The sequence below is a fragment of the Rissa tridactyla genome, chromosome 1, assembly GCF_028500815.1.
Source record: "Rissa tridactyla isolate bRisTri1 chromosome 1, bRisTri1.patW.cur.20221130, whole genome shotgun sequence".
In the NCBI taxonomy this organism is placed as follows: Eukaryota; Metazoa; Chordata; class Aves; order Charadriiformes; family Laridae; genus Rissa; species Rissa tridactyla.
Genome location: NC_071466.1, coordinates 133,337,265 through 133,359,091, shown reverse-complemented (window position 1 = coordinate 133,359,091; position 21,827 = coordinate 133,337,265). Strand labels below are relative to the sequence as shown.

The following is a 21,827-nucleotide window of genomic DNA, read 5'->3' as shown; positions in this document are numbered from 1 at the left end:
TGAACCAGATGAGAGTGCCTCAGAAAATATTTAGTCCAGCTTGCAAAAAAACCCAAAAGACGTCCGACTCCGAAGTAATTTATTGTAGCTCAGGCAGATAAAAGAAGCACATAAAATTGTTTCCACAAGAAGGTCAAATTAAGTGCATGAGCGAAATACAAGCATATATATATGTGTGTGTATATATATTCTATTCAGTATCTCTCACTATAGAACTCGGAATCAATCTTAACTCTTAAGGGTTTCTTGTCTTGTCCATCAGCTCATAGCCAGACAACATCCCTCCACAGCATTAGACTGGGGGAATGATGAAGAAATAATTACATCAAAACCAGAGAAAGGGAGATGGATTCACAGAGCTGGCAGGTGTTTCGGTAAAGGCAGAGATTTCATCAGTCCTTCTGACTCCAGTGCTGCAATACTACTTATTCAGCCGACTGCAAGAGAAAAGCATTATGTGAGTACCAGTACTGTAGAGGTGAAAGTCTCCGCTCAGTCACATTAGAGCCAGCCAACCCCCCACTTTTTTGCTTAGTGTAGAGAATGCTGGCTCGCCCCTGTAGCTGAGGGTGCAAATGGTTGCTTGGGCATCCACATGGCTGCGGTTTAGGTTTCAGTTACACTGAGCTGCTTACTTGGCAAAGAGAGTTAAAGAACAACTGTATCAGCACTTGTATTGCACAGATTTATCTAGTTTTTGATGGAGTTGTATGGGCTTTGTCCTCTCCTTATGGGGATTATTTTTTAACCTTGATAAAAAGTAGGTGAAAACAAGGTGAATTCTTTGACACACATTGCGCTAACCAACTCTTCACCATATATACATCCCAGCTATGAAGTAACATTTGCCAATAAACATTCTCAAGGAATTCTCAGTGACAGTGAAAATAAAATAAGTGAAACTATCACAGTTTGCCTCTGTCACTAGTGAATATTAAGCAGAAGTACAGTTCTGTACCTATACATTAATTGAACTGGTTCATGCATCATCTTAGTTCTCCAATTCCAGTGATAGAATAGCTGCCAGTGTTCCTTCACAGCTGCTATGATGCCTGATATCATAATAAGGTTAAAGACCTGGAAAAAGGCAGCTGGGAAATCCCTGCTCCTGTGAAAAGGGCCAGGACATGATAGTGTATTTCATATCGATGGGGCCAGGCTCTTTTCAGTGGTGCCCGGCAACAGGACAAGAGGTAATGGGCACAAACTTGAGCATAGGAGGTTCCACCTAAACATGAGGAGGAACTTCTCTACCCTGAGGGTGGCTGAGCACTGGAACAGGCTGCCCATGGAGGTGGTGGCGTCTCCATCTCTGGAGACATTCAAAACCTGCCTGGACGCGTTCCTGTGCAACCTGCTCTAAGGTGACCCTGCTCTGGCAGGGGGGTTGGACTAGATGATCTCCAGAGGTCCCTTCCAACCCTATGATTCTATGATTCTACGATATCACCCAGGGCCTTTAGGAGAGGGCATGGTTCACCCTGTGCTGTGGTTTTCTCCTCTTTTTCCTTAATCCCGAGAGGTTATTGGCAATTTTCACAAATTGCAGTCCAGCATTGTGCTAGCAGAGCTGGAATCACATTATGGACATCATGGATTTTAAAAATTTAGGTTTCATCCTTGAGCTTGGTTGTGTGCCTTCCACCTCCACAACCTTGATATCCAGGTCCCAGATTCACTGTGGAACCCATCAAAGGACTCTGTAGCTCCTGCTTGGGTTTGGCCAACTCCTCTTCAACATCAAGGTAATTCAAGTGAAAACTCTCTGCTCAAAAGTTCCCCAGCATGGCGCTATCATGGGTTTGGGGCATAACAGGAAATTCATTAAACACAGCTCATAACTCTTAAACATGACTTAACATGAGTAAGCCCTGAAAATTATGAAATGCATCTGTACCGTAGCACTAAGCAGGTTCAAGTTCCATTTTTCCCCGCTTGACTATCAAACTTCCCTGTCTTGAAAACAGAGTCTTTGCCCATTCCAGATGCCCTCATTGCCACTTACTGTTGACACTGACATGTCTTGTTTTCCAACAAGTATTGTCTTGCTCGTATCATCCTTTTTGCCCGTTGCTGCCAGGAAAGAAGGAATAAATAATGATTGGATATTTTCTTGCTTCAAATGCTTTCCTCTGAAGTGGTAGTAAAGCACTGTCTGACATCTGCAAACTGTCCACCTCTAGCAGCTTGCTTTGAGTCTAAGGATTGACCCTTTATCTGCTCTGCCCTGCACCCAGACAGAAAATCAGACGACTCCTATGGTTTAGGGAGACTTGTCATCTCTTCACCTTTCACAGGGATGAGGGCACTCACCCTTCTCCGCTGCCAGCTTATACCACTGATGATGCACAGGCATGCTAGGCCAAACACCAACACACTGCCTCCAATACTTGCTCCAGTTACCGCATAGCTAATCCAAACAGGAGCTTCCTCTGTGGAAGGAGAAAAGTATTCAGAGACACATACAAAAAGAATTTTAAGGACTTTGACTGGAGACAGGCACGTGACACTAATTTCCATACCCACGGGGTAACTAAGGCTGATCTTCATGTCATTGTCTTCTATGAGGTGACAGTTCCACAGCCCTGCAGCACTGACGTTCACCTCCACCTTTGCTTCATTCTGCTTTGACTTCTTGACGTCCTCCTGAGTCCCATTCACACGTTCCCAGAGCAAGTGAGCGTTGGGTGGGAGAGGACTAGAGACCTGGCAGATCAGCGTCGTCTTGGCCCCCCTGGGGAGTGGCCCAACAGGGTTAGCTGAGACTGTAAAGGTAAGAAAAGAACACATGAGTGAGAGGATGGGAAGGTGGGTCCATTCATACTCTTGTGGCTTCTAGATTTCTGCAGATCTTCGTCTCTTCACCCACTTCTTTTTCTCTCACCTTTCATCACCACCAGCTCTATCTTGTTCTGTGTATATCTTCCTTTGTATGCCAGCTGGCACTGGTACTGCCCAGAATGGTTGAAATGGACTTTGTGGAGTTTCAGTTCTATGGTGCTTTCAGGTTTGCTTTCAGGTATCTCAAACCGAAAGTGGTTGCTTTTTTTGGTCTTATGCTGCTCTCCCCGGGCTGTGACATTGAAATCAAATAGCTCATGAGGGGTTGCATTTTCCTGTCGTTTCCAATTCAGTCGTCCTGTGAAACCTTCTTTCCATATTATCTTCCGGAAGTTCAGGTGCCATGACAAGATGACAGTGCTATCAACAGTTGCATACTTTCTTTCCAAGACTGGATTCTGAAAACCTGAAATCAGAAGAGACAAGGAATACAGAGACAGGGAAAGCCATGGCTACACTTCCCCGTGTCCACCCTTGATCTGGAGAGATGCATGCTGTGCTCAGTTGAAAGAGGACTTGAAGAAAAGCCATGAGATACCCCAGGAAGCATAAACAATTAGTGTCTGAGGATGGGTTTAAAGAGCCAAAGCTCCCAAGCTTACCAGAGCTGAGAAGAACAGACCCCAAGGAGAGGGAGATCTTTTAGGACAAGCCTGGAGAGGAAAATGGGAGCAAGTGTGGGACAGAGCGCAGGCAGCAGAGCAATCCCCAAGCTGCAGTGTTGGAAGCACTGGGAGATCGACTCTGGAGCACCAGTGCTTGGGATGCTGGAAAGTAAAAGCTCAGCTCATGAGCTGAAGGGAGCACTGGTTCCTGAGCCTCTGTGTGAGTTGCGTTTTTGTTGTTGCATACCTAATACCTTCACATCAAAGGCGATGTTCTGATTAATCAATGGAGAGTCTGCATGGACATGACACATCCAGGTCCCACTGTCCGTAGCCTCCAGTTCCTTTAACTCCAGTATGTATTTTTGAGGGTTTTTTTCTAAGGGTTCTGTTATTACTGTGTTATTGTTGCTGTTGAACAATGTGATGCTGAGATTGGGTAGCGGTTTGGATGAATTTTGCATTAAAGTCAGCTTGGGGACTTCATTTGGCAGGAAGTGCCCATCTGAAGAAATCGTCACTGTAAAGACAAAAAGTGCAGCCAGTAAGTCAACTCCTCGTCCTGCGAGAGAGCAGCAAGTGTCACAGTAAAAGGAATATGGAGACTTTGTGCCCTGGAGATGTAGGAGAAATGAACTATCATAGCCCAGGCCAGAAGAAATGGCAGCTGGATAAAAAATCCCAGCAGAGGTGTCTCTCTGAGCTCTACAGTCTCCTCATTTCCTCCCCCCTCACCTCCTCATGGATAAAAGCCCTCTAATCACTCACATTCAAAGACATGCAGTGAGATATGGACTTTGTGAGAGCCATATTCGCAGGTGTAGATGCCAGCATCGGTGAGCTTTAAGTTCAACACCTTCAGCTGTTTAGTGTTGGGGATGATTTCAGATCGATCGCTCATAGTAGCTTTGCCTTTTGAAACAATAAGCTTGGTTAGGACAAAAGAGATTTCTCAGCCATATACTGGGGAGAAGAGGTGATGAATTGGAAGCCTTACCTTTAAAAGAGTTAGTTGTAAACGCCCTTACGACAAACTTAGAGTACTTCCAGGTCACACCTGAGTCAGAAGGTATGCCTCTGCAGTTCAAGATCACTGGCTTGCCTGCAACCCCAACCTGTAGTTCATCTTGATGACCCATAATGGGGATCAGACCTGAAAGTCAATACCCACCAAGAAAGGCATACATTCACTTTCTGAAGGGTGGCTCGGTGAATACTTCCCATCCTTCCAGAAAGATGCAGCTATTTCTCCTCCCTTTTCCAGATACTGGGAAGATTATCCTCAGTTTCTGATTTTTTCTCTCCTTTGTCTCATCAATCAATCCCTTTTCTTTTCAGCTCCACAACTTCCCTCCCCTCCACTTTGGTCTCTTTACACAGCTAATGGTTATTCTGTTTCACATACGTTCAGAAACAGGGAAAATGCCAGCGGTTGTGGTGGATTCGCCATCATTTACAATTTTGAGATGTCAACAGTTTTACTGAAACAACCTTTTTCCACTGGACAAGATTTAGTTATCCCACTGGTAGCAAAGGCAGAAGAGCATACACCAGCCCTCCTTCACTCCCCAGTCAATACTTGAGGCAACACTGGCAAATTTGCTCACCCTTTCTTCCAATTTTTGCATGGATCAAGGCTGAAAGTCCAGGAAAATGAAAGGATAAAGTAAAAAAGAAATGGGAAGGCTGGCCTAATGTAGGATGTATAAGGTTGAAGTAGGATGTGTAAGTAGGATGTATAAGGTTGAAGAAACTTTCCACAAGTTACATATTCTTCCAAGAGCATGGGTGATCTGCAGCATCGCCAATACAGGTTTTCAATGGGCACACTGGACCACAGAAAACAATGCATTTGTCTTAAACTGTGAAATTATAAATGCTATTAGTAAGAGTTGGTAAGGTCCATAAAAGATTTCCAAGCTTTCCTCTGCAACCAGAGGAATCAAAGCCGAGTATCTGAGAACACTGAGAATAAGGTTTGGCCTTACTCCTTTCTTGGAAAATGAGCACTAAAGAGTCCACCTAATCTTATAACATTAGCAGTGAAACTGAGCAAACCAGTATCATCACATTTGTAAAGGCAAGTCTGTGATGAGAAACACCCAAGTTTTTGCCCAGGCAGCTGGAGGGAGTGCGGAGGGCAGTATTTTCCACTCTGTGCTCAGTGTGCAGGATCTGGGCTGTATTTGGCTCAGGAAATGGCTCTGCCCAAAGGACGAGTCCCTCATCAAGCATTTCTTCATATTCATACAATTTTTGTCAACCTTGACTCTGAATCGCACACTGCCTTCCCCAGCTGGTCGTCTTGTTCTTTCATGGCAACATTGTCCACGTCAGACACTGGTGTGCTACCACCCTTACGCACTCACTGCTTATGGCCCCTACCTCTCCTGCCCACTCCTCCGGTGTGAAGTTTGAAGCAAAGCGACAGGGGCACCCTGGCTTTCACAGGAACCCCACTCCTGCATCTCTACAGGGCAGCTCCCCAAACCTGGTGATGGTCCAGACACCGTGGTTTCGGCTGTCAGGTTCAGCAGGCAGGCTGGGAACAGCCTGAATCCCAAAGCTTCAGCCTCTGAAATAACCAGGTATGGATGTAGGGAGCCCCTCAGCTTCTAGCCCCTCTGTCCTAATCTCCACTGCATGCCCCCGCCAGAGAGCGGTTGGGCAGTGGAGGTGGGCCAGACAAGGTAAGAAGGTGGCTGTCACAGCTGCATTGCTGGAGTGAGCCTGGCTCTAAGCTGTGTGAGATATGTTGTATGGCAAATCAGGAGGAGCCTAAAAACACCCCAAAAATTGTGAGGCCTGTGGAAAGGCTGCAAGAACTGGGAGGGTTCGCTGAGCTGAGGACTCACCCAGAAGCAGAACGAAGAAGATGGCAAGCGTGCTGCTCACCACCGTGCCGCATGACTTCATCACTGCAGGAGCGCTCCTCCCTGCTGTGGACCGCAGCGCTGGAAATGCTGTCGCTGCCAAGGGATGCTATCCTGGAAGACCCAAATGCTCTGTTAATAATGGCTGATTTTCAGACCTCAGTGGATGGGGACCATCTTCCCAGTCAGTACCCACCATCCTTCAGTGCAACGAAATGGAAACTCGTTGGTAAAGTCACCTGAGCCCTGTGTTTCAGCAAAGAATCCAGCTGGAGTGTTCCCCAGAGAGTTTGGTATTAAATGTTTTATTTTACTCATCCCTAGGTTTCTGGCATTCATTGGACTGCAGGTGTTTATATTGCCAAGAGTTCTGCGCTTTTTTACTTCTCTGTGGTGGGTTATCAGTGCTTTTGCAGCAATTAAGGCTAAACACATACAGGGCTGCGTTAACAAATGCACAGCCAGCAGGATGAGGGAGCTAATTATTTTCCTCTATTTGGCACACCTGAGGTCTCATCTAGAATAGAGAATCCAGTTTTGAGCCTCCCAGTACAAGACGGATGCCAACAAACAGGACAGAGTCCAATGGAGGGCTACTGGGACAGTGTGGGGGCTGGAGCGCATGATATATGGTGAGAGACAGAAAACTGGGTTTGGTAGGGAGAAGACAGCCAAGGTGGGACCTTATTTCAGTCTCCCACTATCTAAAGGATATTACCTAGGAGAAGGAGCCACATTCTTCTCAGAGGTGCACCGGAGAAGAACACAAGGCAGCAGACATAAGTTGCAGCAGGGAACTGTCGGCTGGATATAAGGAAAAATTTCTTCCCACTGAAGGCGCTTTAGCATTGGAACGGATGCCAAAAGATGCCAGGCAATCTCCACCCTCGGAGATATTCAGAGGTTCCCTGGACAAGGCCCTGAGCAATGTGTTGTAGTTTTAGAGTCAGCCCAGCTGTGAGCAGGACGTTGGACTGGTGACTTCCAGAGGTCCTTTGCCATCTAAATATTTCTGTGCGATTTTGTGATTCTATGATTAATGCCATCTTTAGGCTCTCATTTATATTTTTCTTTAGTTTGTTTTTTGTCTACTTATTTCTTACCTTAAAAATCTCAATAACCACCAAGTCCGATGTAGGAAAGACTTGCTTGAATTCTTAGGACTATTCAACAAAAAGTCTGGGGAAAAGGGAGGAATGAGGTCAGAAAGAAGAAGTTGCATTGGTGGTAACGAAACCTTAAGTGGGAATTGGGAGCTAACTGTCATGTTAAGGTGAGTTATCAAATTAGATGAAGTATTCAACTGTAGCAGAGACCAAGTGCTGGTATCAGCTGCAGCTGGGTGGGCTGACAACATGACCATGGCTGCTGGCGCAAGGAGACTACCCAGCTCTAAACCAAGGCGTATGTCACAAAAAGGAAGCCAAGCAGATTAACCAGTCTGGGGAGCAAGCAAAAAACAGTGAGGTGACCTCACCTCTTCAAAAGCAGGCACTGCCCGTGCCAAGAGGCCCTTGGGGTGAACCTTTCCTGTTGCTTGTCTAAGGTGCCAGCCCTATGAGGACTTGTCCCTGGCAGACATCCGCAATCCCTCAGACAGAGACCTCCTTGTGGCCAGGGTGGCTGAGCCAAGAGGTGAAGCTCAAGGGGCCAGGGAGCCAGACGACAAGGCACTGGGGCGTCTCAGAAGCATCCCACCTCCAAGCTCGGTACTGGTCAGGATGAGGCAAAGGTTGGAGGATGCCAGGTTTGTGAAAGGGAGCTGGGAGGTGCTGTGTGAACACTGACAGCATGCAGACAGGTCGGAAAAGGTCTTATGGCATAGCTTAACTTGTAAAGCAGGAAATTCATAGCTGGAAATGCTTCTAGAAACACGCATAGGATGAGGCAGAGTGCTCAAGTTACAAAGCGTGACAGAGAAAGTAGTGTGAAGAAGAGGGGTATGGGGTCATCAGGAACCGAGGAACTTGGGGAGCACGAGGGCACCGTACAGAAAGCATGAGCTTTCTCTAACGCAAGAGAGGCTTCATTTAAACTAGCCAGAACCTGGCTGCTGACACATAAGGTAAGAACTTTTATAAACAAAGGCTGGGGAGAATCCAACAAATATAGATGAGCATATTATGTGAGCTGAAGCATCTGAAACACAAAAGCTCCTCAAGTGGAGGGTCAGACAGAAGCTGACAAAGCTCAAGGGACAAGCAGTGGGAAGCGAGCTGAACAAAGTGAGTCCTGTTTTAATGGAGTATGGGAGAACACTGGATGCTACCAAAGGACAAAGTCAGATATCAGAAGCAGAACTGACAAGTAGTGGGGACGTGGAGGAGAGATACAAGCCCAAGGACTTTTGGATCCCTAACAAAAAAATTCACACTGGTTTTCAGAGAAGTCAGTAGGATAGCTGGTGGGAAGGTCACTCGGCTCTCGCTGATAATAGAAACCTCCTTTCACAGGTAACATGATAGACTGAAGGCTGGAGTCATAACGGGGTTGAACTCAAAAGAAATACATGAGTAATTTTATACAATATTTATATGTACTATGTGCAATATTAAATATGTTCTATTAGAGGATAATTTAATATTGAAACTAATTTAAATGATCAGAGCACATGAAACTATCAAAGAGTAGATGAAAACATCAGCACTACATTTACATGGAGATCAGGTCAGCACAACCGACAAACTGACAGCGAGACAGATGTACAAATGTACACATATGAAAAATACAGGTGCAAGAGCAAGGCAGAAGCCATGTGCACCATCAGAAGAGGCATAGGTGGCAAAGGCACAGTCAGAGAAGATTTGTGGCTTGCCTTGTGCAAAGCAAAAAACCCATCCCAGACCCAGGGAATATTTGCATGAGCTGTTTTGTGCGAAAAAAGCAAAATAAAGGAGCCAGTGCATGTGATTGGAGATCACTTCTAGCCAGATGCAATAGCAGTGATCAAGCAGTTTGCTGGGCGATGCTACAGAATAAAGAAAGGGGCAACAACAAGGCATCTGTGTGCGTCGCACTCCGAAGAAACATCTATAACTGAGAACTGGTGTAGGGCCTTGGCTAAGATCCATTCCTGAGATGACAGAAGAAACCTCATCCCTGCTGTGAATATTCGCCCCACCTGTGCCAGTGGGAGCAGCAGGAAAAGTCAGCCCCCACTTTAGAGTGGTATCTAACAATTAATAGGGTCCATGTTGGGTTTCAAATATTTTAAGTCATTAAGCTTTATATAAAACCTGAAGATAATGGAACAGGTAAAAATTGATGAAATCGATGAGTCACACACCATCATTTTGTTTTGGCTGGGACTCTCTATTTTCCTGTCATCTTATGGCTTTGGTTTGTTCTTCGCCTTCTTGCTACCTCGTTATTGAGTGAAACCACACAACCAGAGCACCGTGGGACTGGTGAACTGCTGACCTTGCACAGCGTGGTAGACATAGATTGATGCACCTTTGTTTTTCTGTTTCTTCTTGAGGTTTCACATGTGCTGCATTCCTACTCCATTCACGCTAATCTTTGTATTTCTGTGTCAGACCTCTACAATATGATGTTTATCACCTACATGTTACAAGTCAGTGGGGAAAATCGGTTGCCTTCAGCTACAATTTCCCTTATACACTTTCTCTCTCCCTGTTTATCTCTACTTCTCATGTGTGCCACTTCCTATTTTCCCCCTGTCTTTCTGTCTCCTTCTGTATCCCTCCAGGTCAGGTCACAGGCGATGCTACTCTGGAGTTCACAGATCTCAGTGAGCAAAGCTCTGCTATATTAACTCAGCAAGCCGTTCTCATTAGCAGATGCCTGTAGCAGACCCACAGCCTCCTTACAGGCAGCCCAGCTGTATCTTCTGGTGGTACTCATAAATTAAGTGGTGTCAGGGAATGTCCCCAGGCACTGGAACACACTCGTCAGTCCTGTTAAATTGCTAGAACATTTCCTGACACATTTTTGGCCCAGGACAATTCTCGCTTTCCCGAGCAACTCCCGGGATGCATTTAGGTGTTAGCAGGGGCCAGGGACCACTCCCATTAGGTGACTGGCATGTCGCCAGTTCATTTTAGAGGTTAAGTGAGTTTAATAGCCCAGACCATCTCATGCCAGTTGGCCTCTGTGCCAGAAACAGTCCAGGCATACTTGATTTATTAGCACGTCTAGCGACAGAGAAGCAGGGCTCCCTCCCAAGTGAACATTGATTTCCATTTCATTTTAACTTCCCCCTCTTATTAAACTGGTTTAATTTCCTTCTTGCCTTCTTTTAATAATCCCTGCCTCTCTGAGGGATAGGAAAAGGAGAGCTGAGGCAGTGAGCGAGCGGTCCGGGGGATGATGCCTGCAGGACCAGGTCTAGCCTGGAGAACATCTGCCTGGGAGAGGGGCTGGCAGCCCCTCGCCCCCTCCAGCACCGAGCCCCGGCAGGCCATGGCCATAGAGAGCTCTCCCCTAGGCTGGCACCGGCATGACACAGGAGGAAACTGAAATAAAAAAACAAAACAAAACAAAACACAGCAAAACAAAACAAAAAAATGCAACCCCAAAACTCAGAAACCGCTCCTGATGCAGAGTGGGCCCATCTCCCTCTCTCTGTGCGCTCCTGCGCTTCTTTCATGCCCTGCGGTTTTCATGTTTTCTTCTCTCACCCTTGCTTTGTGGCTGCGCTTTTTTGATCTGGCAGCAGCTTGCTCTGCTGGGGGTAGGATGGGGGGGGGGGGGGGCCCTCCCAGCCATCCGCTTGCCAAAGGCCTCCCCACCTCAGCCTCCGCCGCCGCTGGGCTGCCCTTCCTTCCCCCGGCCGTGGCTGCCAGGCCATGGAGCTGAGGGAGGCAGCTGCCTCTTGTCCCCGCGCATCAGTGTGGCTTGGCTGCGGGGCTCTGGGCTACAGAGGAATCCACTCCTCTTTTTCTCAGTTTAAACATCTAAAGCAAAGCTGATCTGGCTGTTTTACTCAGTAGCGGTTTCCTTGAAATTATTTATTAATGTTAAAGCAAACATACACGAGCAGCAGGCAGGGTAAGAGACCATCCTTGTGTTCCAGGCCAGGCTGGACGGGGCTTTGGGCAGCCTGGTCTAGTGGGAGGTGTCCCTGCCCATGGCAGTGGGGTTGGAACTAGATGATCCTTAAGGTCCCTTCCATGAAATGCAACAAAATTAGCCATCAGAAAGCAAAGAGACGATAGCATTGGAGGCCATGTCACAGGGCCCCACTGTCCCCCTGAGACTGGCCCGATTTCCCCTCGGGCGCCGCTGGCCCTTCGTCTGAGAGTGATGGGCAGCCTTGGGAGCTGCTGCGAGAGGGAACTGCTGGGGCAGGGGCCATGGGCCCCGGCGGGTGAGACTGCCGATCTCTCAGAGAGAGGTCCCACCATCAGGAGGAGGCCGCCATCTCAGCGCTGCCCAAGCTCTCTTCAGCCCCGAAGTCCTCATGGCCTAGCCGTGTGCCTGGACCTATCTGGAGGCCATGAGAAGCAGCTCCATCTTCGCAACTCCGGGAAGCTCCCTGCAGCCTCTAACCCCTCCGGCAGCCCAAGGGGACGCCAAGACCTGCCTTTGCCTCACAGGCATTTCAGCACCTGCTTTCTGAGCTTTCTCCCCCATCTTTCCTCCTAACCCTTCTCTTTTTGGCTTCACAAACAGCCTTTCATCCTACAGTTCGCAACTGCAGCCCAGGGGTGACTTTCTAAAGCTGCTGGAGGCTGTGACTAGCAAAGGCACAGAGATGCCCTCCAAAGGCAGGCCCTCCATCACCCTCCCAAGCCATGTGCATGCCCGGGATGGCGTTCAGGTATCATTAATGCAGCTGCCAAAGTGGGAACAGCGAGATCTTACCATGCAGCATACTTGATGTGCAGCCCAGACGGGAGAAGGGTCTATATACATATTGATAAGGTCAGGGCAGCAAAATGGCGTATACCCGCCCAGTCAGAGCAAAAATGCCTCCATTACATCTAGGGAGCCCAGGAGACACCCCTCCTTAATTTTTCCCTGGTGAATACAGGGTCCCCACATGAGGCTGTGGCAGATCTGGTGGACAGTGTCCCTGGGAGCCTGAGAACCACGAGCGGGAAGGAGACGGATGCTCAATTTAGGTGAAGCAAGCCCTGCTGTATTGCAGGCAGCTTTGGCAGCCATGTTTGTGAAACACTGGGGAGGATGAAGGAAAAGTCTGCGAACTGATTTGCGGCTAACGTGCACCCGGGACTTCAGAGGACTGTTCAGTTTATAGTGGAGAACATTAAGTAGTAACCTGAGCTCAACTTAAATGCACCACGTAGAGGAATATCTGAGGTGGCTGACGAAGGCTGAGTAGAATACGCCACCTGAAAGTTGAAAAATTCAACCAGAAATGAAACTCACATTTTTAACAGTGGAGCAGCCCATGGAAGGGTAAAGCAAGTCTCTTTTCTGGTGTCCTTACATTGAAAGGATCCCTCTTTCTCCAAGAAACACTGCTCGATCAGCCCTAAGTCTAGTGGATTGGGCTACATCGGCAGCCGGTGTCAGGCAGTGACACAGTCAGCCTGGATTAGCAGAACAGACCCCTCCAGTCTCAGCACATACAGATGAAAGCAGACATCCCTAGTTAGCTAGAGACCAGAATCTTCTTATTTTTCAGGCTTTTTTTAGAATAAAGTTCTCCTTCCTGGAGGGCACATGGAGAAGGTGATAGCAAGTGGCAGCTGGTGGAGGGCTGCTCCCCAGTGCGTTTCTGACCCTGGGGGATATACGGTCATCAGTGATAGGCCCTCATATTTGACATTTTTCCCTATACATGGATATGAAAGATCTGTGAGATCCCCAGGCTCCAAGGCAGTTTGAGCTTTTCGTAGCTCCCCTTTTTTTTGCCCCTTTCAGGGAAAAATCCAGGGAGACAAACACTTCTTAGTTAAAACTAAAAGACCTAGTAGAATTGCACAGCCAGAAGTATTATCAAGTCAAAGGTTCAAGATGGTTTTACATCAGACCTTTAAGTGGGGCAACACCAACCCATCTGCGCCGAAACAGCAACTCGTGTGGAATAGTAAAGTTCGTAACATTAAAAAAAACGAAAACAGATTGGCCTCTTTTCTCAGAGAAAGAAAGAAAGAAAGTTTCCTTACCTCTTTTTTCCTCCGTCTCTGCCTCTCTGTTTCTGTCTTCTTGTGTTTGTCACCTGCCGTAATTGATCTCACCCAGCTACAGCTGAAACAAAAGAAGAATTAAGTTGATGTTCAGAAAGCAGCTCAACAGACGTCGGCCTTGATGTCTCCTCCTCTCCAGCCGGAGCGTCAGCAAGGTCTTGCTACCAGTCCAAGTTCTGCTGACATCCGCCAACTTCTCTAGGTGGATGGTGATTTTCCAAATGCATGTGATCTCGACTCTGGGTGTGAACAGAAATGGAGAACGTAACGGAAGGCGATGTATTGCAGTGCCTGGTGAGAATGAGTGTGTAAAACAGAGACAGCCTATTGGCCATATGGCAGCTGATGGGAGGCCGTGACGGGGCTGAAACTTAAAAGTGAATGGTTGGAAACCGGTTCTGCTCTTCTGACAAAGAGAGCTCGCAAATTATCATCTTAGCTGAGCAGATCCGGACCTAGGCCGCACTTCTGATACTCTGTAAGAGCAAGCCGACCTCCATTTCCCAGCCTGTCTCCTGCGTCAACACTAAGCGGAGGCACCTCTGAGGAGCCAGCCATGGACCTGACCCCAGGTGTTGCACAGGGATAATAACAGAGGAAGAGAGGACCCCTGATGGTATGTTAGGGTCACCTCTCTGTGGAGTATGGCTGAGATTTGGGGTGAGATGAGACAATATTTTCTTTATAACAGTGGTGGGTTGACCGTGGCTGGCCACCAGCTGCCCACCCAGCCGCTCTCGCACTCCCCCTCCTCAGTAAGGCAGGGGGAGAAGACAAGATGAAAAAAAACTTCATGGGTCAAGAAAAGGGCAGGGAGATCGTTCAACAGTTACCCTCATGGACAAAACATGGGAACTCAGGGAAAGATTAATTTAATTGATGGCCAAGTGAAAACAGAGTAGTTTAGTGAGAAATAAAAACAAAACTAAAACCACCTTCCCCCCCTGCTGTTCTCCTCAGGCTTATCTTCACACCTGACTTTGCTGCCCCTGTTTCCTCTCCCCAGAGTGTCGCAGGGGGACGGGTAGTGGGGGCTGTGGTCAGTTTATAACACTTTGTCTCTGCCGCTCCTTCCTGCTCATGCTGTTCCCCTGCTCCATCGTGGCGTCCTTCATGAAGTGCTCGAATGAGGATCCTTCCCATAGGCTGCAGTTCTTCATGTTCATCTTCACATAAGAAAGACATTTTTTACAGTGAGAACAATAATTCACTGGAACAACCTCCCCAGGGACATGGTAGAGTCCCAATCGCTGGAGACTTTCAAGATGCAATTGGACAGGTTGCTAGATAATCCCATCTAGGGCCCCTTTCCCTTGAGAGGCCGGACCAGATGATCTTTCAAGGTCCTGTCCAACCTGGGCTATTCTATGATTTGATGAGTCTGTCTACTCCAGTATGGGTCCTCTGCATGGGGTACTGTTCTTCAGGAACGGGCTGCTCCAGCGTGGTTCCTCCATGGGCTGCAGCTCCTGCCAGAAAACCTGCTCCAGCGTGAGCTCCTCTCCATGAGCCACAGCTTCTGCCAGGAGTCTGCTCCAGCGTGGACTCTCCACAGGCTGCAGGGTGGATATCTGCTCCAATGTGGACCTCCATGGGCTCAGGGGGACAACCTGCATCACCATGATCTTCTCCAAGGGCTGCAGGAGAACCTCTGCTCCAGTGCCTGGATGGAGCCTGTCCTCGTCCTCCTTCTTCACTGACCTTGGTGTCTGCAGGGCTGTTTCTTTCACAGTTTCTTACTCCTCTCTCTCACAGCTGCTGTGAAGTGGTTTTTAAACTTTCTTAAATATGTTAAAACGGAGGCACCACCAGTGCTGCCGATTGGCTCAGCTTTAGACTGTGGTGGATCTGTTTTGGGGCTGGCTGGACACGGCTCTGACTGACATGGGGCCTGCTCCTGCTCAGATCTCACAGAAACCACCCGTGCAGTCCCTCTGCTACCAAAACCTTGCCATGCAAACCCAATACAAGTTTACTCTTAGGTAACCTGTAACGCTACTGAATCTCAGCTGTTTCCCTTCTCTGTAGGGTGGAGGAGGGGGCTTTTGTGGTTTTCCACCCACATTTAGTGTCTTTCTCTCTGAATCCCAGCCTCAGCCAAGACGGCGGAAACCCACTGAGCCCCAGACATGGCTGAGATTTCATCTCTGTGCCACCCACTCTTCTCCTCCTGGCAGTCATTTGCCCCTTTGTCTGGAGGATGGGGGGTTACAAGACACAACCAGGCTTTGGAGGAGCAGGGACAGACAGACGCAGCATCAAGGTTCATAATGTGCTGCCAGGTGCGAAAGCAACAGCGCTGATAAGGCCTTGAGTGCAACAGCTGGTCCATTGGTGGTGGCTTTGGAGAAAGATGAAGCCATCCCACCACAGGGAAAGAGCCACCTGTGTGAGACAGGAACTTCCCAGTGTGGGATGCGGGCTACGGGACTGCATGGAATGGGATGGGATGGGATGGGATGGGATGAGGTGGCATGGCATGGCATGGCATGGCATGGGTGCCCGCATTGCCAGTGTCCAGAGCCTGTGAAAGCCCTGTTCTGAGACACGGCTCTCCTGTGAGCGCCTGTGGCATCACATCAGTATCTTCAAAATGCTCTCACATGTCTGCAAATAGAAATGTCCCTTCTGGTCCTTAGCTGCCATAGAGGAGCTGTCCTGGAAAAAACAGAGCTGAGAAAAGTCGGGTTGTGATTGTAAGACCCTGGCATCTCCAGGCTTGGGGGTCTGGGGCATTGATCTGATTCTTCGGTTCGCACGGATTCCGGCTTGTGTTTTGTCTCCCCAGCATGCTGTAATGCAGAAACACTGGCTTGTTTTTAAGCAGTTGGTTTATGTCACTGCAAATACTTACCAGAAAGAGCATTCCCTGAAGGGGCAAAGCTTCCAAAACACACTTGAACTCACTGCAGACTTGCAAGGAGAAGCAGGGATGTGGGTCTGAGGTGACAAAGCTGTGGGCTTGGCCCCCACTCAGACCCGTTCTCACCCCAGGGGGGTATTCGGGAGGGAGTCTCATCTCTCAGAGCTGCTACAGCTGTGTGGTGAACAGGTACCTCGGGGACTGAGGGTCACAGCGTGCGGTGACGTGTTTGGATCACTTTCATCCAAGCATCTCAAAGCACTTTGCAAGCATTAATTAAACATCAGAATCCAGGAGGGATGAATAATATTAGCCAGCCAGTCTCTCTTCTGAATGTAATATTTCTCATAAATATTTAACTGGTTTTTAAATTCCATGCGAGGCTGGTTCTCACCTCGCTGGGACAGTTGCTGTACTGCACCCCTGGGGAAAGTGGGGCTTATCCAGCATCGCACACTGACCCTGCAGCAGAGTGGGAAGCTTCCCCACCCCCCCGCCAGATTTGTGGCTGTGATGTTTTTCTGTTTCTCCCCTACAGAGACACTCCTCACCCATCCTGCGCTGGCTCTCTTTGCTCTAATCCCATCACCAGCAATATTTTTGCAGACTGGGGCTGGTGAATAACAGATTCTCATAGATCTCTGTGGAGAGAGGAGGTGACAGGCTGTGCTGGGTGGAAGTCACAGTCTGCAGGCACACAAAGTCTCTCCGAGGAAGTGTGAAAAAGGGAAAAAAAGGTCTCAGAAATCATGTGTTGAGAAGACCCTTTTATTGACTCCAGAGGAAAGTCAAGAAACCTCCAGAAACGGTCTCCCAAAAACCAAGTTCCCTGGCAAGCCAGTGCCTGTGAACTCTGATGGTTAAAGGATAGCCAGATGTATTGGAAAATTAGCGATTGCTCAGCGATATTGGAGAGAAGGAAGGACAAGTGTTGAAAACCGTATCTTCAGGCACCTGAATGTCAGCAGCTTCAAAGGCCGGGATCTTTCTCTTTGCAATAGAAAAGCCGGCGCCTGTTGAGCTTCTTGACGGGCATTTCTGATGCTAGACATGGAGAGCTAGAAACAACCAGCCTGCTGCCGAGGAGGCCTGGTGATTTGCCCCAGCGCAGCCACGCTACCTCGGAAAGGAAGAAGGCCCCTAAGTTCTGCTGGGATGAGATCCCTCTCTGCAGGTGCTTGGAGTCTCTCTGCAGAAGCTTAAATTGGGAAAAGAGGACTCTCTATGCAGGTATTGTGAAGGTTCATTTGCTGGTCAGAATGGAAAATTAGGAAATCTCCACAGATGTTCTTCCTGAGCAAGGGATCCCCTGTATTTTAGTGGGGAGTGTGGAGTCTGGGGACCGGAGAAAAGACAAGCCAGGTAATCTTAGTGGGGGGTGTGAGGTCTGATGGGGAAAAGACTAGCCAGATACGCTGGGGAGGCAGGGGCTGCTCCGGAGCACTGGAGAGAGGGATAGTCCAAGGATGACCAATTGCAAAAGCGTGTCACCAAAAGTGACAGGGGATAAAGTGAGCCTAAAAAACCCACCAAGCCAAGATGGTTTAAACTTTAACCAAGATGTTAAAGATGTGTCAGAAATGCAACAGGCAGGAGGGAGGTGGCTGGGGGAGCTTTTAAGGACCCGCCTGGGACGGGTGTTACTTACTATCTTACTAGTAATGACCTTGGCAAAAGGAAGGGGGAGAAGTTAGTGACAATGTTCGTTATGAGGCACAACTGGGAGGGTTTCATCAGTACAGAGAGGGTCTGGAATATCGCACTGGAAGCAGCTTGAGGCTCGGAGCGTTAAAGTGGGATGCAATTCAACAGCACACGCCGTAAGGTTTTGCCTCCGAGAAGCAATGATAGGGATTTTTGCTTTAACTTCCTCAGCTGAAAGCAAAGGGAGAGACGGACCCGGGCGCATTAACCGGTCACGGGAGAGCTGACTCACGGGTGCTCGCAGCATAAAAGGAACAAATGATGGATGTTCCTGATAATGCAAGCGCGGGGCGGGGGGGGAGGGGGGTGCGGGAAATCCCCGTCGTGCGTGGACACTAGATGGCGGCAGAAACCGGGACCGAGGAGCGGAGGTGCCTTATGCCGGGGAGGGAGAGGAGGAGGAGGAGGAGGAGGAGGAGGAGGAGGAGGAGGAGGAGAAGACGCAGCAGCAGCAGCCCCCGGCCGGGGGGCAAGGGCCGGCCAGCCCCAGTCGTGTTCCCCCACCCCCCATCCCCCGGGACAGCCCTCGGTGACGGAGGCACGCGGCTCCGCCACCGGGCAGCTCCGGGGTGCCTTGGGGACGAGCGGTGGGGCAGGCAGGGGGACACTTCGGGGGACCCGGCGTGCCTGCGCTCAACCGGGGGGGGGAGATTTCGAAGGGCTGGGGAGTGCCTGACTGGAGGGTCCCCGGCTGAGCTCCTGCCAACCCCCCAGAGCTTGCTAGGGAGTCCACTGGTGCCTCCTCCCCAGCCCAAAAACCTGCCTTGTTTTCCATGAAAAAAGGGGGATGCTGACCTGCTGACATGAGAGGAATACTCCCAGTGTTTGTAAAAGAAGAAGAACATGAGAGACCTCAATATTAATAAGAAATAACAAGTCCTCCCAAAAGCTGCCCTTGTGCATCACCACCTGATGTTTTTCCTATGCACAGAGAGTGTCCTATGCCCTCTAACTGTTAAGACCCTCCGAAACCCGACCCTTTAGGTGGGAGCGACAGCCGTTTCAGAGGTACGCCATAGGACAGCTTTTGAGATCTGGAGTGAGTTGCATCGACCCAGCAGGTCAGCAAGATGGAAACCTAGGAGAAGAAGCTCTTCAGCATGCTCAGGGAAGTGGTCGAATCGTCATCCCTGGAGGTGTTTAAAGGACGGGTAGACGTGGTGCTGAGGGACAAGGTTTAGTGGTGTTTTTCTCAGTGTTAGGTTAATGGTTGGACTCGATGATCTTAAAGGTCCCTTCCAACCTAGGCGATTCTATGATAGAGCCCACAACTGTGTAATGACTGTCCAAGATGCCTTGAGTCTCAGTGGGTGGCACCTACAACAACAGCATCCCTGTAAGGAGCTTGGTCTGCGGGAACCTTTGGAAGGCAAAATGAATGAACGCAGATATTTTGGTTTTAATCACTGCTGCATCAAATAGTTGAAGAAATCCAGGCAGAGTAGTGAGGTATGGGGGATTATTTTTGCAGAATTGGTGCTGATATTGTTCCTACTGGTGTGCCAAGCAGATGTAAAACTCAGTGTGCCTCAGTGTCCTAGGTCATTTGAGATGTGGTTCTAATTTTTTATTATTTTTAAAGGGCTGCGCAAAATGTACTGAGACCCCAATAGACTGTTGTTTCTAGTTGCTGCTTTGTCAGGTTACACTATACGCTAGCCTTTATTTAGCCTCTCATTTGAAATCCCTCAGAAGTCTTGAATGCAGAACATTTGGACCTAGTCATGATTTATTTTTTTTTCTGATAGTACTGGTGTTTCTTATCAAAAAAGATTAATTTATGATTAAAGATCCTCTTTGTATTCCTTTTGGAGGAGTAAGATGTAAAGGAATTTGTATGTATAGTACTTTCTTTGCCTTCCTTTACTGCTCCCCTTTGCCAGAAGGGAATCCACTGGGTTTCCTGTGTTTTTCTCAAGCTTTCTGCTTCTGGTACATTGAAAATATTTGTCCGATTTTTGGACCTGTAGCTGTATCCTTGTGGAAAAGCATCAGGTCTCTTTCCTTCATATGACATTTGTTTTATTTGCCGCTTTTCTTATTGACTCCACCTGGGACAGATTTCCAGATTTATTTGCTTTACTGTACAGACTCTTGGTCCTTCCACTTCAGCTGCCCTGATTTGCCTTGTACCACCTCGATTCCCTCAGTGTTCAGAAATATTTTCCCACTTCCTAGTGTTGCGACGATTTGTTCTTCATCCTGCAGCATTTGGGACATAAAGCTTCCTGTGGCCATAGGCAGTTATTTCTGCATTGGTGGTGGCTGACTTTTGAGCATTTTTCCTTGAGGTCTGTCAAACAGAACAGCTCAATGGCCACGCTTGTCATTTTGCCTGTATTTTGTCAGTAGTGCTCATGTGCCTGAAGTGCTCTGCTGGTTACAAAAGCAAGATTGCAACATCTGTGACGCCTCGGACACCATTCTCAGCGCCCAGAGCTGGTGGAATTTGTATTTATGAGGTCTCATAGCCTTTGTTGGTGGTGTCACCTGTCTGCTTTAAAATTAGGAGGTGCAGCAGTTGCCCCAGAAGGAGCAGCATCGTTATTGCTCACATCTTGTCTGATATCCTCTTGTTTCCCTATTATCTCTAGAATTTGACGCCAATCGGTTTGATAAGAGATAGATCCCACTCAGTTGCAAGCTTCTATCATATCTATTAAGCCTGGATGCTTTAAGACTTGTAATATACGCCTACCCATAAAAAGAACTCGCTGTGTTGGGGTAGAAATAACTTCGGCTAGCTGCTTGATATCGAATGGAGTTAGTATGTGTCCTTTCATAATGTTATTTGATAGTCCTTGTGCATAAGGGGAGGTTAGTCCATGCTGCATAATTGTTTTCCGCATTTCTCTGACCAGCTCCCACTTTATTGGTTTCCAGGTGTTTGTCCCGTTTTGACTAAGCAGTACCGGACAGGCGATGGCAGTAGCGGCTTCTATATCGCCGTCCTGTAATGCCTGTTTAAGTAAATTCTGCCAGTGTTGAGCAGGATCGTAAGTTGCAGTGACCGCCGGACTTGGTGCCGGACTTGGCAAGGAATCGCCCCAACCCGGTAACACAGAAGACCACGGCAGTATCAACATCACATCTAGCGGAGGTGCTAACGGCGCAGCCGGACAGCTCGGGGGTTCAGGTTTCCCCCTCTCTGTCTGAGTGGTAATCGGGCTGTCTGGTGCCATAGCTGCAACGGTGGCTGCTGTGGCATTTCGTTCAGATTTTACCTGCTGTAAAGTATCTTTAATCAACCTCCAGGTTGTCAAAACCTTTGTGGCAGTCGCATCCCCTTTTGTTGCAGTCTCAAATACAGTTTCGCCCGCTTGGTCCCAGCTTGATAATTGGAAAGCCGTTGTAGAATCAGCGGGAAGACCCTTGCTTTTTAACCATGCCAGTAAAAGTTGAAAAGTTCCTTCATCGTATTGAATACCCCTTCTACTTAAAAACTTTTCTAATATACATACAATTGCCTTTTCCTCTGAGGACTCTCTCGATCCCATCCTCACACGTCCCCAGCTGATCACCTCTTTCTGGTGATTATTTGTCCGGACTGCAGCTCTCCTTCCCGCTGCCTTTTTTCTCGTTCAGCCGGGCTGGTCCACCGGTCGTACGTTCCTACGATTTTTGTCCCTGTTCGGGCACCATTTGTGGAGGATGGATTCACGGAGTCTGGTGGGGTACAGACCAAAGACCTTTATTGCAACAATCTGACAGGCTTTATAGCTATACACGCTCTCCACGTGCAAGTTGTGTTCTGCTGATAGGTTGAAGGCCGACTGCCATGCGCTTCTCTACTTCTTCCGATTGGTTTCTGCTGTCTGTTCAC

General features: G+C 48.4%; 1 protein-coding gene across 4 annotated transcripts; it reads right to left on the bottom strand.

Annotated features, from left to right (window-relative positions):
• Positions 1-62: 62 nt before the first annotated feature.
• CD4 (CD4 molecule) lies at positions 63-21,662 on the bottom strand. Of its 4 annotated transcripts, XM_054188318.1 has the most exons (12): positions 21,526-21,662; positions 13,417-13,498; positions 7,423-7,498; positions 6,302-6,433; positions 4,444-4,599; positions 4,215-4,358; positions 3,694-3,966; positions 2,885-3,247; positions 2,523-2,765; positions 2,314-2,432; positions 2,006-2,073; positions 63-437 (listed from the first exon to the last, which is right to left on the bottom strand). In XM_054188318.1, the coding sequence occupies exons 4-12, from the start codon at positions 6,360-6,362 to the stop codon at positions 422-424; spliced, it is 1,443 nt and encodes a 480-aa protein (XP_054044293.1). In that variant the 5' UTR covers positions 6,363-6,433; positions 7,423-7,498; positions 13,417-13,498; positions 21,526-21,662; the 3' UTR covers positions 63-421. The 4 variants fall into 4 exon arrangements, with proteins under 4 accessions (XP_054044293.1, XP_054044292.1, XP_054044290.1 ...); XM_054188317.1 differs by lacking the exon at positions 7,423-7,498; XM_054188315.1 differs by lacking the exon at positions 21,526-21,662 and having other exon boundaries at positions 13,417-13,675.
• Positions 21,663-21,827: the final 165 nt, after the last annotated feature.

Bases quoted from the DNA above. Each gene is read 5' to 3' on its own strand.
- CD4 (XM_054188318.1), bottom strand. From the start codon at position 6,362: ATGAAGTCATGCGGCACGGTGGTGAGCAGCACGCTTGCCATCTTCTTC. The intron at 3,967-4,214 runs GTGAGTGATTAG...TTGTCTTTACAG, and splicing joins CTCACTGCATGTCTTTGAAT to TGACGATTTCTTCAGATGGG. The intron at 3,248-3,693 runs GTATGCAACAAC...TTCTGATTTCAG, and splicing joins CTTTGATGTGAAGGTATTAG to GTTTTCAGAATCCAGTCTTG.